General features: G+C 50.0%; 1 protein-coding gene across 8 annotated transcripts in view; it reads left to right on the forward strand.

The window, feature by feature from the left end:
• Window positions 1–26,658, forward strand: part of LOC144496826 (large proline-rich protein bag6-like) — a 126,668-nt gene that overhangs the window by 81,835 nt on the left and 18,175 nt on the right. For 6 of the 8 annotated variants that reach the window (XM_078217382.1, XM_078217383.1, XM_078217381.1 and 3 more), the window contains 8 exons: window positions 6,493–6,611; window positions 7,627–7,735; window positions 14,267–14,583; window positions 16,417–16,726; window positions 18,187–18,356; window positions 20,123–20,176; window positions 21,573–21,675; window positions 25,378–25,502. In XM_078217382.1, the coding sequence (XP_078073508.1) occupies window positions 6,493–6,611; window positions 7,627–7,735; window positions 14,267–14,583; window positions 16,417–16,726; window positions 18,187–18,356; window positions 20,123–20,176; window positions 21,573–21,675; window positions 25,378–25,502 (1,307 nt within the window). The remainder of the gene's footprint in view (window positions 1–6,492; window positions 6,612–7,626; window positions 7,736–14,266; window positions 14,584–16,416; window positions 16,727–18,186; window positions 18,357–20,122; window positions 20,177–21,572; window positions 21,676–25,377; window positions 25,503–26,658) is intronic. The other 2 variants (XM_078217384.1, XM_078217380.1) reach the window with 1 other exon arrangement.

Genomic DNA, 26,658 nt, shown 5'->3' on the forward strand with positions numbered 1-26,658 from the left:
AGGAAGGTTGAGAGTTCATGTCCCGTTGCAGGGCGTATCCCAGTCGGCTCAAACACACTGTTGCAGGGAGAGAGCACTGCGCTGTGAGGCAGCAGTGCTCAGCGCTGTGAGGCAGCAGTGCTCAGCGCTGTGAGGCAGCAGTGCTCAGCGCTGTGAGGCAGCAGTGCTCAGCGCTGTGAGGCAGCAGTGCTCAGCGCTGTGAGGCAGCAGTGCTCAGCGCTGTGAGGCAGCAGTGCTCAGCGCTGTGAGGCAGCAGTGCTCAGCGCTGTGAGGCAGCAGTGCTCAGCGCTGTGAGGCAGCAGTGCTCAGCGCTGTGAGGCAGCAGTGCTCAGCGCTGTGAGGCAGCAGTGCTCAGCGCTGTGAGGCAGCAGTGCTCAGCGCTGTGAGGCAGCAGTGCTCAGCGCTGTGAGGCAGCAGTGCTCAGCGCTGTGAGGCAGCAGTGCTCAGCGCTGTGAGGCAGCAGTGCTCAGCGCTGTGAGGCAGCAGTGCTCAGCGCTGTGAGGCAGCAGTGCTCACCACTGTGCCGCCATGCTGCCCTTTCTATATTTTGGATCGAATAATTTGCAAAATAATCTCACAGCAAAGGATCATTTGGGAAAATCCAAAACTGGAGAAATACAACCAAACTGCAGATTAAGTTTGAAAGCGACACACTCCAGTGGCAAACAAAAATCTTAAACAGAGCCAAGTACATTGGTATAGGGGGGAGAGCTGGCTAAGGTTGATTGTTCGATAGACTGAAAGGTGCGGCACTAAATAAACATTGGGGAACATTCCAAGAAATGATTCAAAGTATTCAACAAGAATACATGCTACTAAACAAACATTTAGCAAAACAATGACCCATCTCTGACCTACTGGGGAACTGTAGGATAACAGATTAAAAAAGCTTAAGGTTAGAGCAAGCCCGAGGAGTTGGAGTGCTTTAGAAGCCAGCAAAGGGCCACCCAAAAATGTTGATTTTTTAAAAAATGAATCAGGAGAAGCCAATCAGAGCTTTTACAAGTCCCAAAGGCACCGATCACTTATTCTCAGAATGTGTCGCCCATGTTCTTAAAAGTTTAAAGCTTATTTATTAGTGTCACAAGTAAAAAGGCCATGATGTGGAGATGCTGGCGTTGGACTGGGGTGGGCACGGTAAGAAGTCTCACAACACCAGGTTAAGGTCCAACAGGTTTATTTGGAATCACGAGCTTTCGGAGCACTGCTCCTTCGCCAGGTGACTTGAGAGGTGGGTTCACAAACACGGCATCTCTAGACAGAGACTCAATTGCAAGATAATGGTTATGATAATGACAAGTAAAAAGGATGAGGGTTAACTATATTGGTCACTTCGAAGCCAGGAGAAATAACAGAATAGATGCTGGAAAGTTGAAATAAAAAGGAAGTGTTGGAAATATTCAGCAGGTTAGCCAATTCTGGTGAATCGTTAACTCAGTTTATCTCTCCACAAAGGCTGCCTAACCCGCAGTGTATTTCCAGCATTTTCTGTTTTTACCTCACTACATTTGCTCCTGGGATGAGAGTACTGTCCAATTCTACTGTCTAGATTTTAGAAGAAAGAGGGGGGATCTCATTGAACCATACAAGATTATCATGGGGCTTGTCAGGATGGGCACAGTTGTTGATTCCCCTTCTGGGCCAACACGGTGGCAGACTGGTTAGCACTGCTGTCTCTCAGTGTCAGGGATCCGGGTTCAATTCCCAGCTTGGGTCACTGTCTGTGTGGAGTCTGCACATTCTCCCCGTGTGTGCGTGGGTTTCCTCCGGGTGCTCCAGTTTTCACCCACAGTCCGAAAGATGTGCTGGTTAGGTGCTAAATTCTCCCTCAGTGTACCCGAACAGGCGCCGGAGTGTGGCAACTGGGGGATTTTCACAGTAACATCATTGTAGTGTTAATGTAAGCCCACTTGTCACCCTTATAAATAAACTTTTAAGAACATGGGGGAACACAGTCTGAGAGTAAGCAATCGGTCCTTTGGGACTGGGATGAGAAGGAATTCCTTCACATATTGTAACTGTCTGCCTCAGAGTTGTGGATGCTCCATTCTGAGTATATTTAAGGACGAAATGGAATGATTTTTGGTCTCTTAGGGAACTAACAGATATGGGAAGCAGATGGGAAAGTGGAGTTAAGGCAGAAACTCAGTCACGATTATACTGAATGCAGAGCAGACCCGAGAAGTCCTGTGGTCTACTCCTGCTCCGTGACAAGCAATTGTTGCAACATCCCTGTGACACTTGCTTGGAGGTAATGCCAAACATTCGAGATGGTTTTATGCTCATTGTTATGTGAGCTTCAATGTTAACATGTTAAAAAAAATGCTCCGCACCCAAACTCTCAAAATGTTTCGGAAAATAAAAATTATAATTTCACAATAACAGCTTGCCCACAATTACTTCCTTTCCATTGTGCCGAATTGCACAATACACACTGACTCAAACTATTTTCCCATGCACTGTCCCTGCGCATCATAGAATCCCTACAGTGCAGAAGAGGTCATCTGGCTCATCGAGCTCCGCACCCCCCCGCATCCTATCTCCATAACCCCACACACTTCCCATGACTAATATATCTTGGGGTACTAAGGGGCAATTTAGCATGGCAAATCCGCCTAACCTACACATCTTTGGATTGTGGGAGGAAACCAGGGCGCCTGGAGAAAACCTATGCAGTCATGGGGAGAATGTGCAAACCCCACACAGACAGTTACGACATCCCAAGAGCTATCTGCATTAACCATTCACAGTACAGTCTAATGTACAGAAACATAGAAAATAGGAGCAGGAGGCGGCTATTCAGCCCATCGAGCCTACTCCGCCATTTGTTATGACCATGGCTCAAATTCCATAGCCTGATCTCGCCTTCCATCCATGTGTTCAGATCCCCTGGGCCCCAAGTGCTATAGCTAACATTTGATATCTAGCATCTGCTGTTCATTGTGAATCTTAGTGATGACAGCAGTCATTCGGCCAACTATGTCTTTGCTAGCTCTCAAGAGAGCTGCCCAATTTAGCCCCAGTTGTTTTCCCATAAGCCAGCAAAACAGTCCTCTTTAAGGGCATGTCCAATTAATTGTCTTTTGAAAGCTACTCTAGAATATGATTCCATCGCAAGTAGTGTTCCAGATCTTATCCCTTCTGTGTGAAGAAATTTCCCCATTAATTCTATTCCAATTATTTTAAATCTGTGTGGGCGTTTCAATTCTGGCCTCGGGTCACTGTCTGTGTGGAGTTTGTACGTTCTCCCCTGTCTGCGTGAGTTTCCTCTGGGTGCTCCGGTTTCCTCCCACAGTGCAAAGATGTGCAGGTTAGGCGGATTGGCCATGATAAATTGACTCTCAGTGCCCAAGATGTGTAGGTTAGGGGATTAGTGGGTAAAGGATGAGACTAGGTTGGTTAGGATTATAGTCACTGGAGTTTAAAAGAGTGAGAACATAAGAACATAAGAAATAGGAGCAGGAGTAGGCCATCTAGCCCCTCGAGCCTGCCCCGCCATTCAATAAGATCATGGCTGATCTGAAGTGGATCAGTTCCACTTACCCGTCTGATCCCCATAATCCCTAATTCCCTTACCGATCAGGAATCCATCTATCCGTGATTTAAACATATTCAGCGAGGTAGCCTCCACCACTTCAGTGGGCAGAGAATTCCAGAGATTCACCACCCTCTGAGAGAAGAAGTTCCTCCTCAACTCTGTCCTAAACTGACCCCCCTTTATTTTGAGGCTGTGCCCTCTAGTTCTAGCTTCCTTTCTAAGTGGAAAGAATCTCTCCATCTCTACCCTATCCAGCCACTTCATTATCTTATAGGTCTCTATAAGATCCCCCCTCAGCCTTCTAAATTCCAACAAGTACAAACCCAATCTGCTCAGTCTCTCCTCATAATCAACACCCCTCATCTCTGGTATCAACCTGGTGAACCTTCTCTGCACTCCCTCCAAGACCAATCCTTCCACAAATAAGGGGACCAATACTGCACACAGTATTCCAGCTGCGGCCTCACCAATGCCCTGTACAGATGCAGCAAGACGTCTCTGCTTTTATATTCTATCCCCCTTGCGATATAGGCCAACATCCCATTTGCCTTCTTGACCACCTGTTGCACCTGCAGACTGGGTTTTTGCTTCTCATGCACAAGGACCCCCAGGTCCCTTTGCACAGTAGCATGTTGTAATTTGGGAATCTCATAGAAACTTATAAAATTCTAACAGGGTTACATAGAAACAGAAACTAGAAGCAGGAGTAGGCCATTCAACCCTTTGAGCCTGCTCCACCATTCATTTTGATCATGGCTGATCATCAAATTCAATATCTTGATCCCCCCTTCCCCCGCCCATATCCCTTGATCCCTTTAGCCCCAAGAGTTATATCTATAAAAACAAAATCATTCCACTTTGGAATTGAGGTTGGACAGGGTAGATTCAGAAAGAATGTTCCCAATGGTGGAGGAGTCCAGAACTAGGGGTCATGTTTGAGGATAAGGGGTAAACCTTTTAGGACTGCAGTGAGGAGAAATTTCTTCACCCAGAGGGTGGTGAATGTGTGGAATTCACTCCCACAGAAAGTAGTTGAGGCCAAAATGTTATGTGATTTCAAGAAGAAATTAGTCTCACAACACCAGGTTAAAGTCCAACAGGTTTATTTGGAATCACAAGCTTTCGGAGCGCTGCCCCTTCATCAGGCGAGTGGGGCCCGCTCACCTGAGGAAGGAGCAGCGCTCTGAAAGCTCATGATTCCAAATAAACCTGTTGCACTTTGACCTGGTGTTGTGAGACTCCTTACTGTGCCCATCCCAGTCCAACACCCGTATCTCCACATCAAGAAGAAATGAGATTATAGCTCTTGGGGCGAAAGGGATATGGGGGGGCGAAGGGCGGGATCAGGATATTGAATTTGATGATTAGCCATGATCAAAATGAATGGCGGAACAGGCTCGAAGGGCTGAATGGCCTCCTGCTGCTAGTTTCCTTGTTTCTAAATATGTGGGGTTACAGGGATAGGGCTTTGGTGGGACGTCTTGTCAGAGAGTCGGTGCAGATTCGATGGGCAGAGTGGCCGCTTCCTGCAATGTCAGTACGGCAAATCTGAGATAAGAACAGAAAATACCCAGCAGGGCAAGAGAGAAAAGCCGTGCTAATGTTTCGGCCTGTGACCCTTCACCAGATCCACGAATAGTGGATGAAAGGTCACAGGCCTGAAACATGAACACTGATTCTCTGTCCACAGAAGCTGCCCGACCGGTTGAGTATTTCCAGCATTTTCTGTTCCCTCTTCGTAGGTCAGCAAGACCTGACATGCCTCAGACAACTCTGTAAGTAAAGGGAAGTTGAGTGCTGGTTATAATAGATCAGCTGTACACTGCGAGGCAGCCGGAACTTGATCTAAATCGTTGATAGTGCAGACTGTGGAATAAAAATCATTCACTATCTGAGTGACTCTCCCAGTTACTTGATCAAATGGTGGCCCAGGAAGGTTTTTAATGTTCTGTTCAGACTGCATCTAGTTCTTCTACCGTATGTTCAAAATTATATAATTCATAAATCCACTTATGACTCATTCGGTACTTCCTGAACACACACCGCAGTATATTTCATAATTCCATGCAAGACCAATTCATTACTTTTTGACCGTTTAAAGTTTATTTATTATTGTCACGAGTAGGCTTACATTAATACTGCGATGAAGTTCCTGGTGAAAATCCCCGGGATGCTGCACTCCAGTGCCTGTTTGGGTACATTGAGGGAGAAGACGACACGGTGGCACAGTGGTTAGCACTGCTGCCTCACAGCGCCAGGGACCTGGGTTTGATTCCTGGCTTGGGTCACTGTGCGGAGCCTGCACGTTCTCCCCGTGTCTGCGTGGGTTTCCTCCGGGTGCTCCGGGTTTCCTCCCACAGTCCAAAGATGTGCATGTTAGGTGGATTGGCCGTGCTAAGTTGTCCCTTATTGTCAGGGTGACTAGCTAGGGTTGTGGGGATGGGGCCTGGGTGGATTTGTGGTCGGTGCAGACTCGATGGGCCAAATGGCCTCCTCCTTCTGCACTGTGGGATTCTATAACTAACACTACAATGAAGTTATTGTGAGAATCCCCTAGTCACCACACTTCGGCGCTGTTCAGGTACACTGAGGGAGAATTTAGCACGGCCAATCCACCTAACCAGCACGTCTTTGGACTATGGGAGGAAACCGGAGCATTCGGAGGAAATCCATGCAGACACACGGAGGACGTGCAAACTCCACACAGACAGTGACCCAAGCCGGGAATCGAACCCAGGTCCCTGGTGTTGTGAGGCAGCAGTGCTAACCACTGTGCCACCGAGCCTGTGCCTTGCCTGATTCGAAGTGTGGCCCCTGGTCAGCGTCCTGGTGGAGTTGGGATAGAGAGGTTACTGTACTATGAAAGGGACAGCTGGTGTTGCACTTAGACTCCGATGCTCGGGTTTTCCTCACGGTGTCTCACGTATTCATTTTTTTTGGCTCTTTACCCCCAGCAGGACAACAGGTTCCTGGATTTCAACCTTCACCAGCCCGAGTGGTGATTACCAGACCACCGCCACCTCCTCCCCCACGACAAACCCAGCCCGCAACAGGACCACAACCTGGCACACAGGTAACATAAGCTAGCACCAGAGATACTGCAAAGCCATTTCCAGTCTGAAAGCTTCTGCACTAAACGCAGCCTTATCTGTCCAGAGTGTTTTAATGGGGACATAGGAAAGTACAGGACCATAAAGAAAAGACCTTTCAGGCCAGTCTCAAAATCCAGATAATATCACACATAACATGATGTATTAAAAGATAATATCTTTGCACTCTCGGACTCCTCTCTCGTTCTTGAGCTTTGCAGCCACCTCTCTGAATCCTCAGAATCACAGAATCCCTACAGTGCAGAAGGAGGCCATTCAGCCCATTGAACCTGCGTCAACCACAATCCCACCCTATTCCCGTAACTCCATGCATTTGCCCTGCTTTAATCCCCCGACACTCGGTTTAAGTCACAGATAGTGACTTGAGGCCGGAATTGAACCTGGGTCCCTGGCGCTGTGAGACAGCAGTGCCAACCACTGTGCCATACCAAGTAGAAGAAGTGTGAAAATAGCTGGCAGGAGATCATAACAGAATCGTCAGCAAGCAGGGATCTTACAACATGCGTGGTTCGTACTCAGCGCCAGGGACCCAGGTTCACTTCCTGGCATGGGTTATTGTCTGTGTGGATTCTGCACATTCTCCCCGTGTCTGCGTGTGTTTCCTCCGGTTTCCTCCCACGCTCCAAAGATGTGTGGTTTGGGTGGACTGACCATGCTAAATTGTCCCTTAGTGTCCCAGGATGTGTAGGTTAGGAGGATTAGTGGGGCAACTGCACGGGGTTATGGGGATAGGGAAGAGAGGGGAGAAGGGTTGGGTAAGATGATCTGTCAGGGTCAGTGCAAACTCGATGGGGCAAATGGCCCCCTTTGCACTGTAGGGATTCCATGATATTATTCTGTGTGTAACCTGTGATCGCTCCCAGGAGACCCATATGGTATTAAGGGCACAAGCCATGGCCATATTACACTTCTTTTGTTTCTCGAGTGACATATTTCCAGACATGTGGCTCACTTTCTGTATCTTCTGTTCTGTTCCAGGTCCCTCCAGGCCCTGCTCCTGATCCTGGGACCAGCCCTGGCCCTGCCACTCTGGCTCAGATGATCACCGGACTGGTTGGACAGCTTCTGATGCAGCCTGTTGTCTTCAGTAAGTAGAGCCATACAGCAGTACAGCGCAGAAGCAGGCCCTTCAGCCCAACCTGTCCCTGCCAACCATGGTGCCCTCCCAGCTAATCCCAACTGCCCAGGTTTGGCCCATATCCCTCTAAACCTTTCCCATCCCTGCACTTATCCAACTGCTTTTTAAACGTTGCTATTGTACCTCCCTCAACCACTTTCTCTGGCAGCTCATTCCAGATACGCACCACCCTCTGTGTGAAGAAGCTGCCCCTCGGGTCCCTTTTAAATCTTTCCCCCCCTCACCTTCAACCTATTTTTCAATTCCCCTTCCCTGGAGAAAAGACTATGTGTGTTCACCCTATCTATGGCCCTCATGATTTTACACACCTCAGTAAGGTCACCCCTCATTCTCCTACATTCCAAGGAATAAAGCCCTAGCCTGGCCAATTGCTCCCTATAACTCAGGCCCACCAGTCCTGACAACATCCTCGTAGAGCTTTGCAGTCTTTCCAATAGGTTGTTGCAGCTCCTTGAATCACCGAATCTCACAGTGCAGAAGAAGCCCTTTGGCCCATCTAGTCTGCACCAACCACATTAGAAACACCTGAACTCCCATCTAATCCCATCTGCCAGCACTTGGCCCATTGCCCTGAATGTTCTGATGTGCCAAGTGCTCATCCAGATACTTTTTAAAGGATGTGAGGCATCCCGCTTCCACCACCCTCCCAAGCAGCGCATTCCAGACCCTCACCACCCTCTGGGTAAATACATTTTTCTTCACATCCCCCCTAAAACTCCTGCCCCTCACCTTGAACCCATGTCCCCTCGTGACTGACCCTTCAACTAATGGGAACAGCTGCTCCTTATCCACCCTGTCCATGCCCCTCATAATCTTGTACATCTCGATCAGGTCGTCCCTCAGTCTTCTCTGTTTCAACGTAAACAACCCAAGCCGACCCAACCTCTCTTCATAACTTAAATGCTCCATCCCAGGCAGCATCCTGGTGAATCTCCTCTGCAACCCCTCCAGTGCAATCACATCCTTCCTATAATGTGGCGACCAGAACTGCACACAGTACTCCAGCTGTGGCCTCACCAAAGTTCTTGCTCTGTCATCTCCAGTTGATTTATAATCTGGGCCTCAGATTAGAGAAATCACTAACACAATCCAGGATCAGTCTGGCCTGGCATTCCGGTGCCGTTCTGCACTGGTGAGGGGGGAAAGGGGGTCGCTGAAGACGTTGTCCTTTAAATGAAGTCTTCAGCTGTGCGCAGCATTGTAACTACTTTGCATTTGGGTGAATGTTCAGTTGTAACGGAAGAACAGTAGTTGGGTGCACTGCAGTGAAAAGTTTCGAATGGGGGATCCGGACAGGAGTTGCTGTGGGAAGACGGTCGTGGAGGGGTGTGGTGGTTCGCCATTGAGAAAAGATGGGGTTAGTATAATGCAGGGTGAGACAAACTTCCATGACCCCTCTGTGCGAGAGGTGGGGGTCTCAGGTGGTGAGGAACAGTGGCTGTCTCTTCAGGGCTTTATAGAAACATTTTTGGAGCAGGAATCAACCCTCAAACACCAGACATTTTGACCATGCCCACTGTTCCTAAAGCCACAAGGATGTAAAGAGGCCTCACAGCGGTTAACACACTTTAACTCAGCCAGAACTCCATGACAGCCACTGCTGCCTCACAGCCTGCAATCCCAAAATCTGGAATCGGTTGTGGCCAACAGTTTGTAAAGTTCTGGTGTAGATAGTTCAACGGGAAGTCAGAGAAACGTGTAAAGAATGCACTAAAATGCTGATGGGGTCAGAGGGGGAGTGATTGCTGATGGGGTCAGATGAAGAGGAGGTGGGCGGGTTCTCATGAAGCACAAACGCCTGCTTGGACCTGTTTAATGGCCTGTTTCTGTGCTGTAAATCCTATGTAATTATCAATGTCATGGTATCTTGTGTACGCACCTTAGCCACTGGAGAAGCTGTATTATTATAACCCAGTCTTTATTCTGTGAACCCTTATTCATTCTTTCTCTCTGTCAGTTCAGGAGTCACAGGTTACACCTAAAAGAAGGGGTTGGGATCATCAGCGATTTAAAGTGGTTTACTAAGAAAGCAGGATTTAAATATGTGCATGAACTAAATAGACAGGAAATAAAACACGAGTCGTGACAAGTGAGAGCAGTTTAGTCGTCCTGGAGGTGAAGAAATAGGTGACGAGGTGTGTGTGTGTGTGTGTGTGTGTGTGTGTGTGTGTGTGTGCGCGTGCGTGCGTGCCGTCACCCCCACTCGGAAGCTTCTATCAAAAGAACACAGTTAAAATATAGCCATAGAGGTTTAGAAAATCACTAATTTAGTCCCAATTGTCCACGTTTGGCCCATATCCCTCTTTACCCATCTAACTGTCTGAATGCTTTTTAAAAGACAAAATTGTACCCGCCTCTACTACTCCCTCTGGCAGCTTGTTCCAGACACTCACCACCCTCTGTGACAAAATTGTCCCCCTGGACCCTTTTGTATCTCTCCCCTCTCACCTTAAACCTAAGCCCTCTACTTTTGGACTCCCCTACCTTTGGGAAAAGATGTTGACTATCTAGCTGATCTATGCCCCTCATTATTTTATAGACCTCGATAAGATCACCCCTAAGCCTCCTGTGCTCCAGAGGAAAAAGTCCATATAACAAAAAGATTTAGCATAGTTTTTACCAATTACAAGAATCAAACATGATACAGTATAAACTTTAACAGCTAGCTATCTATGATGTTCCAAGTCAAACAACATCCCACAAGCATACACCCCTATCTGGACTTGGCACAAAAAGCAAGTATGCTCACGTGATGCTGGGTTTTGCAGCTTTTTAACACCTGCTGTGAATTGCTCCTTTGAATGTTGGATCAAAACTCTGAGGCTTCCCAGTCCTGGAACTTTCCAAAAAACCTCTGGAGAGAGAGAGGGAAAGAGAAAGACTGCCTGCCTACACCAGCTTCTAACAGCAACTCAGAGTCAGCAGGATTTCCAACTCCAGAGAGAGGGGAAAACAAGAGACACTGCTTTCTGTCTCCAGTCCAAACAGCCTCTGAGATAAAATGAAACTAAAATCGTTCATAGAACATAGAAAAAAATACAGCACAAACAGGCCCTTCGGCCCACAAGTTGCACCGGTCATGTCCCTACCTACCTAGGCTTATATATAGGCTTACCAATAACCCTCAATCCTATTAAGTCCCATGTACTCATCCAGAAGTCTCTTAAAAGACCATATCGAGTTTGCCTCCACCACCACTGACGGCAGCCGATTCCACTCACCCACCACCATCTGAGTGAAAAACTTACCCCTGACATCTCCTCTGTATCTACTCCCCAGCACTTTAAACCTGTGTCCTCTCGTAGCAGCCATTTCAGCCCTGGGAAAAAGCCTCCGAGATTCCACCCGATCTATACCTCTCAACATCTTGTACACCTCTATCAGGTCACCTCTCATCCTTCGTCTCTCCGAGGAGAAAAGACCGAGCTCCCTCAGCCTATCCTCATAAGGCATGCCAACCAATCCAGGCAACATCCTTGTAAATCTTCTCTGCACCCTTTCAATTATTTCCATATCCCTCCTGTAATGAGGCAACCAGAACTGAGCACAGTACTCCAAGTGGGGTCTGACGAGGGTCTTATAAAGCTGCATCATTATCTCCCGACTCCTAAACTCAATCCCTCGATCGATGAAAGCCAGCACACCATACGCCTTCTTAACCACCACCTCCACCTGCGGGGTCGATTTTAGAGTCCTATGGACCCGGACCCCAAGGTCCTTCTGATCCTCTACACTGCTAAGAGTCTTACCCTTGATATTATACTCCTTCATCCCATTTGACCCGCCAAAATGGCCCACTACACATTTATCCAGGTTGAAGTCCATCTGCCACTTCTCCGCCCAGTCTTGCATCCTATCTATGTCCCTCTGTAACTTCTGACATCCCTCCAGACTATCCACAACCCCACCAACCTTCGTGTCGTCGGCAAACTTACCAACCCATCCATCCACTTCCTCATCCAGGTCATGTATGAAAATGACAAACAGCAAGGGTCCCAGAACAGATCCCTGGGACACTCCACTGGTGACCGACCTCCATTCAGAAAAAGACCCGTCTGCAACCACTCTCTGCTTTCTGCAGGCAAGCCAGTTCTGAATCCACAAGGCAACAGCCTCTTGGATCCCATGCCCTCTCACTTTCTCGAGAAGTCTTGCATGGGGGACCTTATCGAACGCCTTGCTGAAGTCCATGTAAACCACATCTACCGCTTTTCCTTCGTCATTGTATTTAGTCACATTTTCAAATAACTCCACGAGGCTCGTAAGGCACGATTTGCCTTTGACAAAGCCGTGCTGACTACCTTTGAGCATACTAAACTTCTCTAAATGTCCATAAATCCTGTCCCTCAGGATCTTCTTCATCAACTTACCAACCACTGAGGTTAGACTCACCGGTCGGTAATTTCTTGGGCTATCCCTATTCCCTTTCTTGAATGTAGGAACCACATCCCCAATCCTCCGGAACCTCTCCCGTCTCCATCGACGACGCAGAGGCTCTGCAATCTCTTCCCTTGCCTCCCACAGTAACCTGGGGTACATCCCATCCAGTCCCGGCGACTTATCTATCTTGATGCTATTCAAAATTTCCAACACATCCTCTTTCTTAATGTCCACATACTCAATCTTTTCAGTCCACCTCAATCCTGTAGTACAACCACCCAGGTCTTTTTGCACCGTGAATACCGAGGTAAAATATTCATTAAGCACCTCTGCTATTTCTTCCGGTTCTGTAGACTTTTTCACCTTCACCTTTTATAGGTCCTATTCCTTGACAACTCATCCTTTTACTCTTCACATATTTATAGAACGCCTTAGGGCTTTCCTTAATCTTACCTGCCAAGGCCTTCTCGTGACCCCTTCTGGCTCTCCTAATTTCTTTCTTAAATCCCTTCCTACAAGCCGTATACTCATCTAGATCCCTATCATCGCCTAGCTCTCTGAACCTTTTGTACGCTTTCCTTTTCTTTCTCACTAGGTTCAGCGCAGCTTTCGTGCACCATGGTTCCCGTATCCTACCAACACCTCCCTGTCTCATCGGAACGTTGTCTTGCAGAACTCCAGACAAACATTCCTTGAAAATCTGCCGCCTTACTTCAGTACTTTTCCTCGAGAATGTCTCCTTCCAATTTTTGTGTTTACTTCCAGTTTTTCTGTTTACTTCCAGTTTTTGTGTTTACCCCAGTCCAACGCCGGCATCTCCACATCATTCCTACATCTCTCCAGGATCGGTTTCCCTATCTGCTCCTCAACATCCCTATTACTATTGGGCAGTCCACACTCTAAGCTCACCCACTTTATTCACTACACTCCTGGCGTTAAAATAGACACATCTCAAACCTTTGGTCTGAGCTCTCCCCTTATCCATCACCCGTCTATTCTCCCTCTTACACTGTCTACAATCCCTCTCTATTTGCGGGCTACCCTCCTCACTCTCAGTCACCTCATCACGATTCCCTCCCCCCAACCTTTCTAGTTTAAAGTCTCCCCAGTAGCCTTAGCCAACCTTCCTGCCAGGATATTGATCCCCCTGGGATTCAAGTGCCACTAGATTGTCACTAGATTGATTCCAGAGATGAGGGGTTTGTTGTATGAAGAGAGATTGAACAGTTTAGGCCTACACTGTCTGGAATTCAGAAGAATGAAGGGAGATCAAATTGAGGTATACAGGATAATAAACGGTATGGATAAAGTAGACATGGAGCAGATGCTTCCTCTTGTGGGACATTCTAGGACGAGAGGTCATAGTCTTAGGATAACGGGTAGCAAATTTAAAACAAAGTTGAGGAGAATCTACTTCTCCCAAAGGGTTGTGAATCTGGAATTCGCTACCCCAAAGTGTGGTGGATGCTGGGACAATGAGTAAATTTAAGGAGGGGTTAGACGGATTTTTAATTGGTAATGTGTTGAAGGGTTATGGGGAGAAGGCAGGAAAATGGGGATGAGGAGCATATCAACGGTGATCGAATGGCGGAGCGGACTCGATGGGCCGAATGGCCTAATTCTCCTATAAATTATGAATTTATGAAAATCGTGGACTTTTCAGTGAGGAAAAAACCGTCCCGTGACCTGTCAATCATGCTCCACCCAGTCCAAAAGGATCTTAAAACCCTAGGACACTGCATTAGCCCAGGTTAAAAATGAGCATAACGTCCATTCTATTGCTTCAGTAACGATTAGAGGACACTGGTTACAGACAAAACGGTGCCAAAATAAAATACTCAGAGCTGCTTGGAAAAATATGATTTAAATACGTTTCTTAAAGGCACAGTATCATCACAACAGTTGGTTTATGTATAGATCACATGATCCAATCTTGTGGTTTATCAGTGCTGGAGACAAGAGGCCTCAGTCAGACGGCAATCTGCTGTGGAAACTTTACCAGATTTCTATAAAGCCAATGCATTTGTGAAGGGTTTTAGAAGGTTAAGTTTATACGGTGAGTTCTGACCTCTCTCTCTCTCCTCTCTCCTTTTCCCGCAGCCCAGCCCACCACCACCGACACCGGCTCTTCGGCAGCCACCGGCAGCAGTACGACGGCTGCCTCGGCCACCACCACCTCGGCCACGGCCGGCCAAAACCCCACCTCCACCACCAACTCCACCGGCACCACCTCCTCGGCCACGGCTGAGGGCAACGGCCAGCCGCCGCCCCCGCCCGACGCCCAGTTCTCCCAGCTGCTGGGCAACCTCCTGGGAGCCGCGGGCACCGGCGGCGTGGCCAGCATGGGCTCGCCCACCATCACTGTGACCCTGCCCGGGATGCCGGCCTTCGTGCAAGGGATGTCGGAGTTTCTGCAGGTGAGTGGGCACGCTTGAGGAGGGTAGGCAGTGCTTGGCTGGGGGAAGGGCTGCTGGCGGTGCGGGAGTGGGACTGCTGGAATCGCTCTTACAAAGTCATAGAGGTTTACAGCATGGAAACAGGCCCTTCGGCCCAACTTGTCCATACCGCCCTTTTTTTAAACCCCAAAAGTAGTCCCAATTGTCTGTGTTTGGCCCATATCCCTCTTTACCCATCTTACCCATAAGTGTTAGAAGTGGGAGAACCAATACTTAACCACGCTAAGAGGAGTACCTCGATTTATAATCAGTTAAAAGTGTGAGAAATAGTACGATCTGCTCTTCAGCAACTTTTAGTGGTTCGATCAAAATAACTACCTGACTCTGTAAAATCAACAAGTAACAATTTATTTATCTAACTAACAGTGAACAGGCTAACTAAACTATTAACAAACCGAATAAAACATCATTCTAATGGAATGCTGTTTAGATAATGCAATTTCCACTCATTAACAAAAAAAGTCACTCTCAAAATACAACCAGGTTTTACCTTCTGGAACCTTCTGTCTGGAATCTCTGTTTTATTTTGGTACCTTTTCTATTCAGGTGAGGCTTTGAGCTAAAAGCTATTAGCTGTAGCAGAGAGCACTCACTGTGTCTCTCTGGAACTCAGAGCTGGCTCTTATACCCCTGATGTCAGACCAACATCCCCACAATAGGACTTGTTCTCAGGTTACCAAAACATCAAATTTAAATCTAATAGGCTGCTGTGATCTAAGTGCCTATTTTAAATTGATTGGGCAAAATTCAAAAACAGCCTGTTGTCTTGGCAACACGACTGCCTGGCCTCTTGAGAGAAATGTTTCAGTCTGTGTACTGCATATGTACCTGCATCTCTTTTTTTAAAAACTCCAAGTACAGAAAAAAAAAAGCTACCTTTTAAACAGATTATTTTACAAACACTGGAGTCCACAGTCAGTGCTTTAAGCATTCATATCCAGTTGTTCCTCCCTTACCAGCAGGAGTTAGTCCGGTTATCCTTAGGCTTGTGGGTCAAGTGGTCAACCATGATGGCACAGTGGTTAACACTGCTGTCTCACAGCACCAGGGACCCGGGTTCGATTCCCGGCTTGGGTCACTGTCTGTGTGGAGTTTGCACATTCGTGTCTTGTGGGTTTCCATCGGGTGCTCCAGTTTCCACCCACACTCCAAAGATGTGCGGGGTAGGTGGATTGGCCATGGTAAATTGCCCCTTAGTATTAGGGGGACTAGCAGGGTAAGTATGTGGGATTACGGGGATAGGGCATGGGTTGGGATTGTTGTCAGTGTAGACTCGATGGGCTGAATGGCCTCCTTCTGCACTGTAGGGATTCTATGATTCTAAGTGGGAAAGCTGATCGGGGTAAACCATGTCGAGACTTCCCGTGTGAATTGCAGGCATTAAAATACTTTGTCAGCAAGTTGTATTGGGATATCTGCTGCTGTCGGGGGACATGTAGCTTCTTCTGGCTCTGGAATTGGATGTGGCAGGTGTTTCAAAAGCAGACGGCATTCGAAACGTGCCAATTATACGCCCGACTAAAACTGTTGGGTTTTGTTGGCTTCAGCCTCTCGGCCACAGTATCCCAATTGTTTCTGAGCGAGAGTTCAGCATCGACTGACTGCAGAGAGGGGCTCAAGTGTGACGGTCGGCCGTGCGTGCTTAATTTGTCTGCTCACTTGATGAAGGGGCAGCGCTCCGAAAGCTCGTGCTACCAAATAAACCTGTTGGACTTTAACCTGATGTTGTGAGACTTCTTACTGTTTCCATACTGGCGACTCATTTCTCCTCATCTTGTCTTCTCCTCCCTTCAGGCGGCTCAGGGAGTGGCGACAGTGCCCCAGTCATCTCCTCAAGCTGCCCCCCAGCCGACCACCCAGGCTGCCCCTCCGCCTGCGTCGCAGTCACAGCCGAGCCAGGAGCGGGGCAGCAGGCAGCAGCAGCAGCAGGCGGGCGCGGACACCCTCACGCCCGAGTTCTTCACCAGCGTGGTGCAGGGCGTGCTGTCCTCCATGATGGGCTCACTGAATGCACAGCAGGGCAGCACCGAGAGCATCGCCGACTTTATCCAGCGGCTGAGCGGCACCAGCAACATCTTTGAGCCGGGAGCAGACGGAGCGCTCGGTACGGTTACCGCTAACCGTGCTGGCCCACCCACATCCGGTTCAGGAAATGTGTGGGCGTCTTCACTCAGTTACCCTGACGTGTCTTTATCAATCCCTGTTAGCACCGTCTCCTCCAACACTGTCCATCCCTGGAAAATCACCCTTCTGTCTTCTGATCTCGTACTCTTCACCTGGCCTCCCCTGGTGACAAAGAACAGTACAGCACAGGAATAGGCCCTTCGGCCCTCCAGGCCTGCGCCGATCACGCTTTCCTATCTAAACCAACCGCTTGTATCCCTCTATTCCCCATTTGTTCATGTGCCTACCAAGATAAGTTTTAAATGTCGCTAACCTAACTGCCTCAACCGCCTCACTTGGCAGTGCATTCCAGGCCCCCACCACCCACTGTGTAAAAAACTCCCCCGCACATCTCCACTGAACCTCTCCCCCCTTATCTTGAACTTGTGCCTCCTTGTAATTCTCATTTCCGCCCTGGGAAAAAACTTCTAACTGTTCACCTTATCTATACCGCGCATAATTTTATAAACTTCCATCAGGTCGCCCCTCAGCCTCTGTCTTTCCAGGGAGAACAATCCCAGTTTATTCAACCTCTCCTCATAGCTAATACCCTCCATACCAGGCAACATCCTGGTAAACCTTTTCTGCACTCTCTCCAAAGCCTCCACGTCCTTCTGGTCGTGTGGCGACCAGAACTGGACACAATATTCCAAAAGTGGCCAAACCAACATTTTGAACAACTGTAACATAATTTGCCAACTTTTATACTCAATGCCCCGGCCGATGAAGGCAAGCATGCCATCTGCTTTCTTCACCTTTTCCACCTGTGCTGCCACTTTTAAGGATCTGTGGACCTGTACTCTCCGATCTCTGTCTACGCTCCTGATGGTTCTGCCATTTATTTTCTAGCTCCCATCTGAATTGCATCTACCAAAATACATCATCTTGCATTTGTCCAGATTAAAGTCCATCTGCCATTTCTCTGCCCAATTTTCCAGCCTATATCCTGCTGTATTCTCTGACAATCTTCATCACTCTCCGCAACTCTGCCAATCTTAGTATTATCTGCAAACTTGCTAATCAGACCAGCTACGTTTTCTTCCAAGTAATTTCTGTCTATTACAGAGGCCCCAGCACTGATCCCTGCAGAACACCACTAGGTAAAGACCTCCATTCAGAGAAACTCCCTTCCATCGCTGCCCTTTGTCTTCTGTGGCCAAGCCAGCTCTGAATCTATCTCGCTAGTTCACCCTTGATCCCGTGTGATTTAATCTTTTGCCTCAGCCTGACATGAGGGACCTTGTTAAATGCTTTACTAAAGTCCAGGTAGACAACATCCGCACCCGTTCCCTCGCCAATCATTTTTGTGACGTGCTCTGCCGCCCGACCACCCTCCAGGTGTAAATCATTCAGTCTCACTTCCCTTGCGAGATTTTCTGAAGCTGCTACTCTCCTCCGCAGGGTTCTTTGGTGATCTGCTGTCCCTCATCTGCCAGAATTTCTCAATGGTGGACATGATCATGCTGCTACACGGTCAGTTCCAACCGCTGCAGCGCATCCAGCCACAACTCAACAGCTTCTTCTGCGAGCAGTACCTCCACAACCTGCAGCCGACAGAGCAGAACATCCGGGTAAGCAGCGTGGGCTCCCCCTCACTCCCACTCTCTCCCCTGCCATCTCTCTCTCTCCCCTGCCATGTCTCCCTCTCTCCCCTGCCATCTCTCCCTCACTCTCCCCTGCCATCTCTCCCTCTCTCCCCTGCCATCTCTCCCTCACTCTCCCCTGCCATCTCTCCCTCTCCCCCTGCCATGTCTCTCCCCTGCCATCTCTCCCTCTCTCCCCTGCCATCTCTCCCTCTCTCCCCTGCCATCTCTCCCTCTCTCCCCTGCCATCTCTCCCTCTCTCCCCTGCCATCTCTCCCTCTCTCCCCTGCCATCTCTCCCTCTCTCCCCTGCCATCTCTCCCTCTCTCTCCTGCCATCTCTCCCTCTCTCCCCTGCCATCTCTCCCTCTCTCCCCTGCCATCTCTCCCTCTCTCCCCTGCCATCCCTCCCTCTCTCCCCTGCCATCTCTCCCTCTCTCCCCTGCCATCTCTCCCTCTCTCCCCTGCCATCTCTCCCTCTCTCCCCTGCCATCTCTCCCTCTCTCCCCTGCCATCTCTCCCTCTCTCCCCTGCCATCTCTCCCTCTCTCCCCTGCCATCTCTCCCTCTCTCCCCTGCCATCTCTCCCTCTCTCCCCTGCCATCTCCCTCTCTCCCCTGCCATCTCCCTCTCTCCCCTGCCATCTCCCTCTCTCCCCTGCCATCTCCCTCTCTCCCCTGCCATCTCCCTCTCTCCCCTGCCATCTCCCTCTCTCCCCTGCCATCTCTCCCTCTCTCCCCTGCCATCTCTCTCTCTCTCTCTCTCCCCTGCCATCTCTCCCTCTCTCCCCTGCCATCTCTCCCTCTCTCCCCTGCCATCTCTCCCTCTCTCCCCTGCCATCTCCCTCTCTCCCCTGCCATCTCCCTCTCTCCCCTGCCATCTCCCTCTCTCCCCTGCCATCTCCCTCTCTCCCCTGCCATCTCCCTCTCTCCCCTGCCATCTCCCTCTCTCCCCTGCCATCTCCCTCTCTCCCCTGCCATCTCCCTCTCTCCCCTGCCATCTCTCCCTCTCTCCCCTGCCATCTCTCTCTCTCTCTCCCCTACCATCTCTCCCTCTCTCCCCTGCCATCTCTCCCTCTCTCCCCTGCCATCTCTCCCTCTCTCCCCTGCCATCTCCCTCTCTCCCCTGCCATCTCCCTCTCTCCCCTGCCATCTCCCTCTCTCCCCTGCCATCTCCCTCTCTCCCCTGCCATCTCCCTCTCTCCCCTGCCATCTCTCTCTCTCTCCCCTGCCATCTCTCTCTCTCTCCCCTGCCATCTCTTTCTCCTCCTCTCTCCCCTGCCATCTCTCTCTCCCCCTCTCTTCCCTGCCATCGCTCCCTCTCTCCCCCTCTCTCCATGGCCATCTCTCTCTCCCTCTGTCCCCTGCCATCTCTCTCGCTCTCTCTCTCCTGCCATCTCTCTCTCCTTCCTTCCCCTCCTTCAATCCCTTCACCACCACCAAATTTAATTTTTGCTCCCTCCCACCCTCTTGCTCTCATTCTCTCCTGCCCCTCGCCATCCTTCTGCCCCCCCGCTCTCGCCTTCCTTCGCCCTCGTCCTCTCCCCCACCAACCATCCCTTGTCCTCCCTCGCTCTTGTTCTCCCACCCCCTTGATGTATGTGATGGGCTGGTTCTCTCTCTGCTGCTTTGAGCACCGCACTGATGTGGGGAGTTGCAGAATGGGGTGATTGTCCTGGGTGACGGGCAGGTAGACACTCTGCTCATGTGCAGGAAGTGATTTTGCACAATGTGAACACACATTTCTTTTAATTCCAGGCGTCAACAGATGTTTTGATAAATGGTTTGGAGGATTACATCCAGGAAAGTTTTGTAAGTATGCAATAAACTGTTTTGTTTGGGGTGAGGGGTGGGTGATTATCTTCACTGCAAGGTTTGAATCTGCGCTACCACTCGGAGGACACATTCTGGATCCACGCCTTGCACGCCAGCAAGAAATAGTTCAATTATTATAGGTGCTGGTGAGCTCAGATTATCAACCATGGCACAGTGGTTAGCACTGCTGCCTCACAGCGTCAGGGACCCGGGTTCAATTCCAGCCTTGGGTCACTGTCTGTGTGGAGTTTGCACATACTCCCCGTGTCTGCGTGGGTTTCCTCCGGGTGCTCCGGTTTCCTTCCACAGTCCAAAGATGTGTGGGTTAGGTTGATTGGCCATGCTAAATTCTCCATTAGTGCCAGGGGGACTAGCTGGGTAAATATGTGCAGTTACGGGAATAGGGCCTGGGTGGGATTGTGTTCGGTGCAGACTCGATGGGCCGAATGGCTTCCTTCTGCACTGTAGGGATTCTATGATTCTATGAACCCTTCCAGCACTCTCAAGGCATTTTGAGCTTTCCTTGAGTTATGGATATGAGACCAGGCTGGACATCCTCAGCATTGGGGCAGTGGGAGAGATGCGCTGGTCTGTAATGCGTCACTTTTGCCCATGCCGTTTTATTTTGAGAAACTGGTCGCCGCATTATAGGAAGGATGTGATTGTACTGGAGGGGGTGCAGAGGAGATTCACCAGGTTGCTGCCTGGGATGGAGCATTTAAGTTATGAAGATAGATTGGATAGCCTTAGGTTGTTTCCGTTGGAGCAGAGAAGACTGAGGGGGCAACCTGATCGAGGTGAACAGGATTATGAGAGACATGGACAGAGTGGATAAGGAGCAGCTGTTCCCCTTAGTTGAAGGGTCAGTCGGGAGGGGACATGGGTTCAAGGTGAGGGGCAGGAGGTTATGGGGGGATGTGAGGAAAAAGTTTTACCCAGAGGGTGGTGAGGGTCTGGAATGTGCTGCCTGGGAGGGGGGTGGAGGCGGGTTGCCTCACACCCTTTAAAAATTACCTGGATGAGCACTTGGCACATCATCACATTCAGGGCTATGGGCGAAGTCCTGGTAAATTGGATTAAAGTTTATAAAGTTTATTTATTAGTGTCATAAGTCGGCTTACGTTAACACTGTAATGAAGTTACTGTGAAAATCCCCTAGTCACTGCAGTCCGGCGCCTGTTTGGGTTACACTGAGAGAGAATTTAGCACAGCCAATGCACTGAACCAAGCTCAGGTGTTTCTCGTGTATCGGGGCAGACTCGATGGGCCGAAGGGGCTGTTCTGCACTGTATGATTCTATGATTTTATTTGGTTGCCTTGGGGTTTGGTGCAGAGCTTGTTTTGGCTGGAATAGGCCTTGGTAAGCTGCTCATCGTGTCTGTTTTCTCACTAGGCGTCTGTTGGGGTGAGAGACGAAGTGGACATCACCCGCACGAATTTGGACTTCTTACGGGAGCAGTTTAACAGGATTGCGGCGCACATTCTGCAATGCACTGGTACCTTCCCCTTTGGCTTTTTGCCTCACTGTCGTGGTTGTTTCTTTACTTCCTCCTCTCCTTCCCCACTCCCACCTCCCACGGCATGGTGGTCAGCACTGCTGCCTCACAGCGCCAGGGACCCGGGTTCCAATCCAGCCTTGGGTCACTGTCTGTGTGGAGTTTGCACATTCTCCCCATGTCTGCGTGGGTCTCCTCCAGGTGCCCCGGTTTCCTCGCACAGATTAGGTGGATTGGCCTTGCTTAATTGCCCCTTAGTTCCCAAGTTTGTAGGTTCAGTGGATTAGCCATGGTAAATGGACAGGGTTGCAGAGATAGGGTGCCTCAATAAGACACTCTGTCAGAGAGTCGGTACAGACTCGATGGGCCAAATGGCGGCCTCCTTTGATTTGATTGATTATTGTCACATGTATTGAGATACGGTGAAAAGTAATGTTTCTTGTGCACTATACAGACAATGCATACCGTTCATAGAGTACATAGGGGAGAAGGAAAGACGAGGGTACAGAATGTAGTGTTACAGTCATAGCTAGGGTGTGGAGAAAGATCACTTTAATATAAGGTAGGTCCATTCAAAAGTCTGATGGCAGCAGGGAGGAAGCTGTTCTTGAGCCGGTTGGTACGTGACCACAGACTTTTGTATCTTTTTCCCGACGGAAGAAGGTGGAAGAGAGAATGCCCGGGGTGTGCGGGGTCCTTAATTATGCTGGCTGCTTTGCCGAGGCAGCGGGAAGTGTAGACGGAGTCAATGGATGGGATTGTAGGGATTCTATGATCCTCTTCCCCATGCTGGTTTCCTGCGAGTGTTCAGGCGAGTGTTTAAAGCATTCCTGGACCTCTGGCCTGTTCTTGACGAGTCGAGTGGTGGAGGTTGGTCAAGGGTCGGGTGGTGGCTGGAGGGTAGGTTATCCACATGACCAGCGAAACGTGTCCTCCCCATAGCAGTGTGAGGCATGCAGGCTTCACTGGAGTGTCTGGATGGCGTTCAGGAGCATCAATCCTGGCCGGTTCCTTCCCACCCGCAGAGGCCAACACACCCGAGCTGAGATCAGCCAACACGGCACGGCCCAAGTGATGGGCTGGAGCTCCGACCTGCCCAGAGCTTTGGCGCACCGAGCCATCGGGGCACGACAGTGAAGCGCCTCGCTTGGCTCACTCTTTCATTCGTTTGCTCATGTGCTCTTTCTCTCGCGCGTCCTCACCCCACTCCCTCCCCGACCTCCTCTCTCTGACCTCCTCTCTCTCTGACCCTCTCTCTCTGACCCTCTCTCTCTGACCCTCTCTCTCTGACCCTCTCTCTCTGACCCTCTCTCTCTGACCCTCTCTCTCTGACCCTCTCTCTCTGACCCTCTCTCTCTGACCCTCTCTCTCTGACCCTCTCTCTCTGACCCACTCTCTCTGACCCTCTCTCTCTGACCCTCTCTCTCTGACCCTCTCTCTCTGACCCTCTCTCTCTGACCCTCTCTCTCTGACCCTCTCTCTCTGACCCTCTCTCTCTGACCCTCTCTCTCTGACCCTCTCTCTCTGACCCTCTCTCTCTGACCCTCTCTCTCTGACCCTCTCTCCCTGACCCTCTCTCTCTGACCCTCTCTCCCTGACCCTCTCTCCCTGACCCTCTCTCCCTGACCCTCTCTCCCTGACCCTCTCTCCCTGACCCTCTCTCCCTGACCCTCTCTCCCTGACCCTCTCTCCCTGACCCTCTCTCCCTGACCCTCTCTCCCTGACCCTCTCTCCCTGACCCTCTCTCCCTGACCCTCTCTCCCTGACCCTCTCTCCCTGACCCTCTCTCCCTGACCCTCTCTCCCTGACCCTCTCTCCCTGACCCTCTCTCCCTGACCCTCTCTCCCTGACCCTCTCTCCCTGACCCTCTCTCCCTGACCCTCTCTCCCTGACCCTCTCTCCCTGACCCTCTCTCCCTGACCCTCTCTCCCTGACCCTCTCTCCCTGACCCTCTCTCCCTGACCCTCTCTCCCTGACCCTCTCTCCCTGACCCTCTCTCCCTGACCCTCTCTCCCTGACCCTCTCTCCCTGACCCTCTCTCCCTGACCCTCTCTCTCTGACCCTCTCTCTCTGACCCTCTCTCTCTGACCCTCTCTCTCTGACCCTCTCTCTCTGACCCTCTCTCTCTGACCCTCTCTCTCTGACCCTCTCTCTCTCTCTCTGACCTTCTCTCTCTCTCTCTGACCTTCTCTCTCTCTCTCTGACCTTCTCTCTCTCTCTCTGACCTTCTCTCTCTCTCTCTGACCTTCTCTCTCTCTCTCTGACCTTCTCTCTCTCTCTCTGACCTTCTCTCTCTCTCTCTGACCTTCTCTCTCTCTCTCTGACCTTCTCTCTCTCTCTCTGACCTTCTCTCTCTCTCTCTGACCTCTCTCTCTCTCTGACCTTCTCTCTCTCTCTCTCTGACCTTCTCTCTCTCTCTCTGACCTTCACTCTCTGACCTTCACTCTCTGACCTTCACTCTCTGACCTTCACTCTCTGACCTTCACTCTCTGACCTTCACTCTCTGACCTTCACTCTCTGACCTTCACTCTCTGACCTTCACTCTCTGACCTTCACTCTCTGACCTTCACTCTCTGACCTTCACTCTCTGACCTTCACTCTCTGACCTTCACTCTCTGACCTTCACTCTCTGACCTTCACTCTCTGACCTTCACTCTCTGACCTTCACTCTCTGACCTTCACTCTCTGACCTTCACTCTCTGACCTTCACTCTCTGACCTTCACTCTCTGACCTTCACTCTCTGACCTTCTCTCTCTGACCTTCTCTCTCTGACCTTCTCTCTCTGACCTTCTCTCTCTCTCTCTGACCTTCTCTCTCTCTCTCTGACCTCTCTCTCTCTCTCTGACCTCTCTCTCTCTCTGACCTTCTCTCTCTCTCTCTGACCTTCTCTCTCTCTCTCTCTGACCTTCTCTCTCTCTCTCTGACCTTCTCTCTCTCTCTCTGACCTTTTCTCTCTCTCTCTGACCTTCTCTCTCTCTCTCTGACCTTCTCTCTCTCTCTCTGACCTTCTCTCTCTCTCTCTGACCTTCTCTCTCTCTCTCTGACCTTCTCTCTCTCTCTCTGACCTTCTCTCTCTCTCTCTGACCTTCTCTCTCTCTCTCTGACCTTCTCTCTCTCTCTCTGACCTCTCTCTCTCTCTGACCTTCTCTCTCTCTCTCTCTGACCTTCTCTCTCTCTCTCTGACCTTCACTCTCTGACCTTCACTCTCTGACCTTCACTCTCTGACCTTCACTCTCTGACCTTCACTCTCTGACCTTCACTCTCTGACCTTCACTCTCTGACCTTCACTCTCTGACCTTCACTCTCTGACCTTCACTCTCTGACCTTCACTCTCTGACCTTCACTCTCTGACCTTCACTCTCTGACCTTCACTCTCTGACCTTCACTCTCTGACCTTCACTCTCTGACCTTCACTCTCTGACCTTCACTCTCTGACCTTCACTCTCTGACCTTCACTCTCTGACCTTCACTCTCTGACCTTCTCTCTCTGACCTTCTCTCTCTGACCTTCTCTCTCTGACCTTCTCTCTCTCTCTCTGACCTTCTCTCTCTCTCTCTGACCTCTCTCTCTCTCTCTGACCTCTCTCTCTCTCTGACCTTCTCTCTCTCTCTCTGACCTTCTCTCTCTCTCTCTCTGACCTTCTCTCTCTCTCTCTGACCTTCTCTCTCTCTCTCTGACCTTTTCTCTCTCTCTCTCTGCAGATGCCAGTTTTGGCCACCGCCTGTTGGAGTTGTGTAATCAGGCTTTGTTTGAGTGTTTGGCCTTGAACCTGTACAGCCTCCGGGGAGAGCAGAGTGCGCTAACCACAGTCATCAATGATCGAATTGTAAGTGGGATCTTTGTCTCGGGGTATCTCGGCCAACTGCAGCATGGGGAGACGGTGGCAGAGTGGGAATGTCACTGGACTAATAATCCAGAGGCCCAGGCTAAAGCTGTGGGGACAGGGGTTCAAATCCCACCACCGCAGCTGAGATATGAACCAAAATCTCGTCTCAGTAATAGTGACCATGCAACTATCTTTGTAAAAACCCTTCACTAACGTCCTTTAGAAAAGGAAATCTGCCGTCCTTATCTGGACTGGCCCACAGCATTGCAGGTGAATCATAGAATCCCTACAGTGCAAAAAGAGGCTATTCAGCCCATCGGGTCAGGGCCAACTCTCTAACAGAGTAACTTACCTAAGCCCTATCTCCCATCCTATCCCTGTAACCTCCCACATTTCCCATGGCTAATCCATCTAACCTGTTCATCTTTGGACACTAAAGGGAAATTTACCATGGCCAATCCACCTAACCTGCACGTCTTTTGGACAGTGGGAGGAAACCGGAGCACCCGGAGGAAACAGGCAGACACAGGGAGAACGTGCAGACTCCACACAGACAGTGACCCGAGCCGGGAATTGAACCCGGGTCCCTGGTGCTGTGAGGTAGCAGTGCTAACCACTGTGCCACTGTTCCACCTGTTGACTCTTAACTGCCCTTCTGAAATGGGCACACCAGCTACTCCATTCAAGGGATGGGCAACAAATGCTGGCCCGGCCACGTCTGATTGAAAAATGAATGGTTCAAACATCAATCATATTCCTTTTGAGGTTGTGGAGAAAACACTTTGTTCCAGGGAGGCTGTTTAAACCTCTTATTAACTGGGTTGATATAATCTGGGAGAGCATTCCGCAAGCTTGCTTGATGAGCAAGCTGGTTTATCTAGTGAGTACCTGCCCCATACGGTTCCCAGAGAGGGACCTGAACCCACAGGCACCAAGGTGTAGCCATGCTGACACGAGACATTTTCCAGTGTCTCTACCTCAAAAAAGTCCTTTGCATTGTGCACACGACAGTAATTTGATTTCAGTAATAGGCAGCCACCAGCACACGATTCGCACTGGTGCAGGAGCCGATTTCTACCTCAGAATGTCCCTGCAAAAACCTTGTGTTGTTTCTCTTCCCGCACCTAGTGATGCGCAGATTGGCATCTTTTTAAAG

This window comes from Mustelus asterias, chromosome 8 (genome assembly GCF_964213995.1).
Source record: "Mustelus asterias chromosome 8, sMusAst1.hap1.1, whole genome shotgun sequence".
Lineage (NCBI taxonomy): Eukaryota > Metazoa > Chordata > Chondrichthyes > Carcharhiniformes > Triakidae > Mustelus > Mustelus asterias.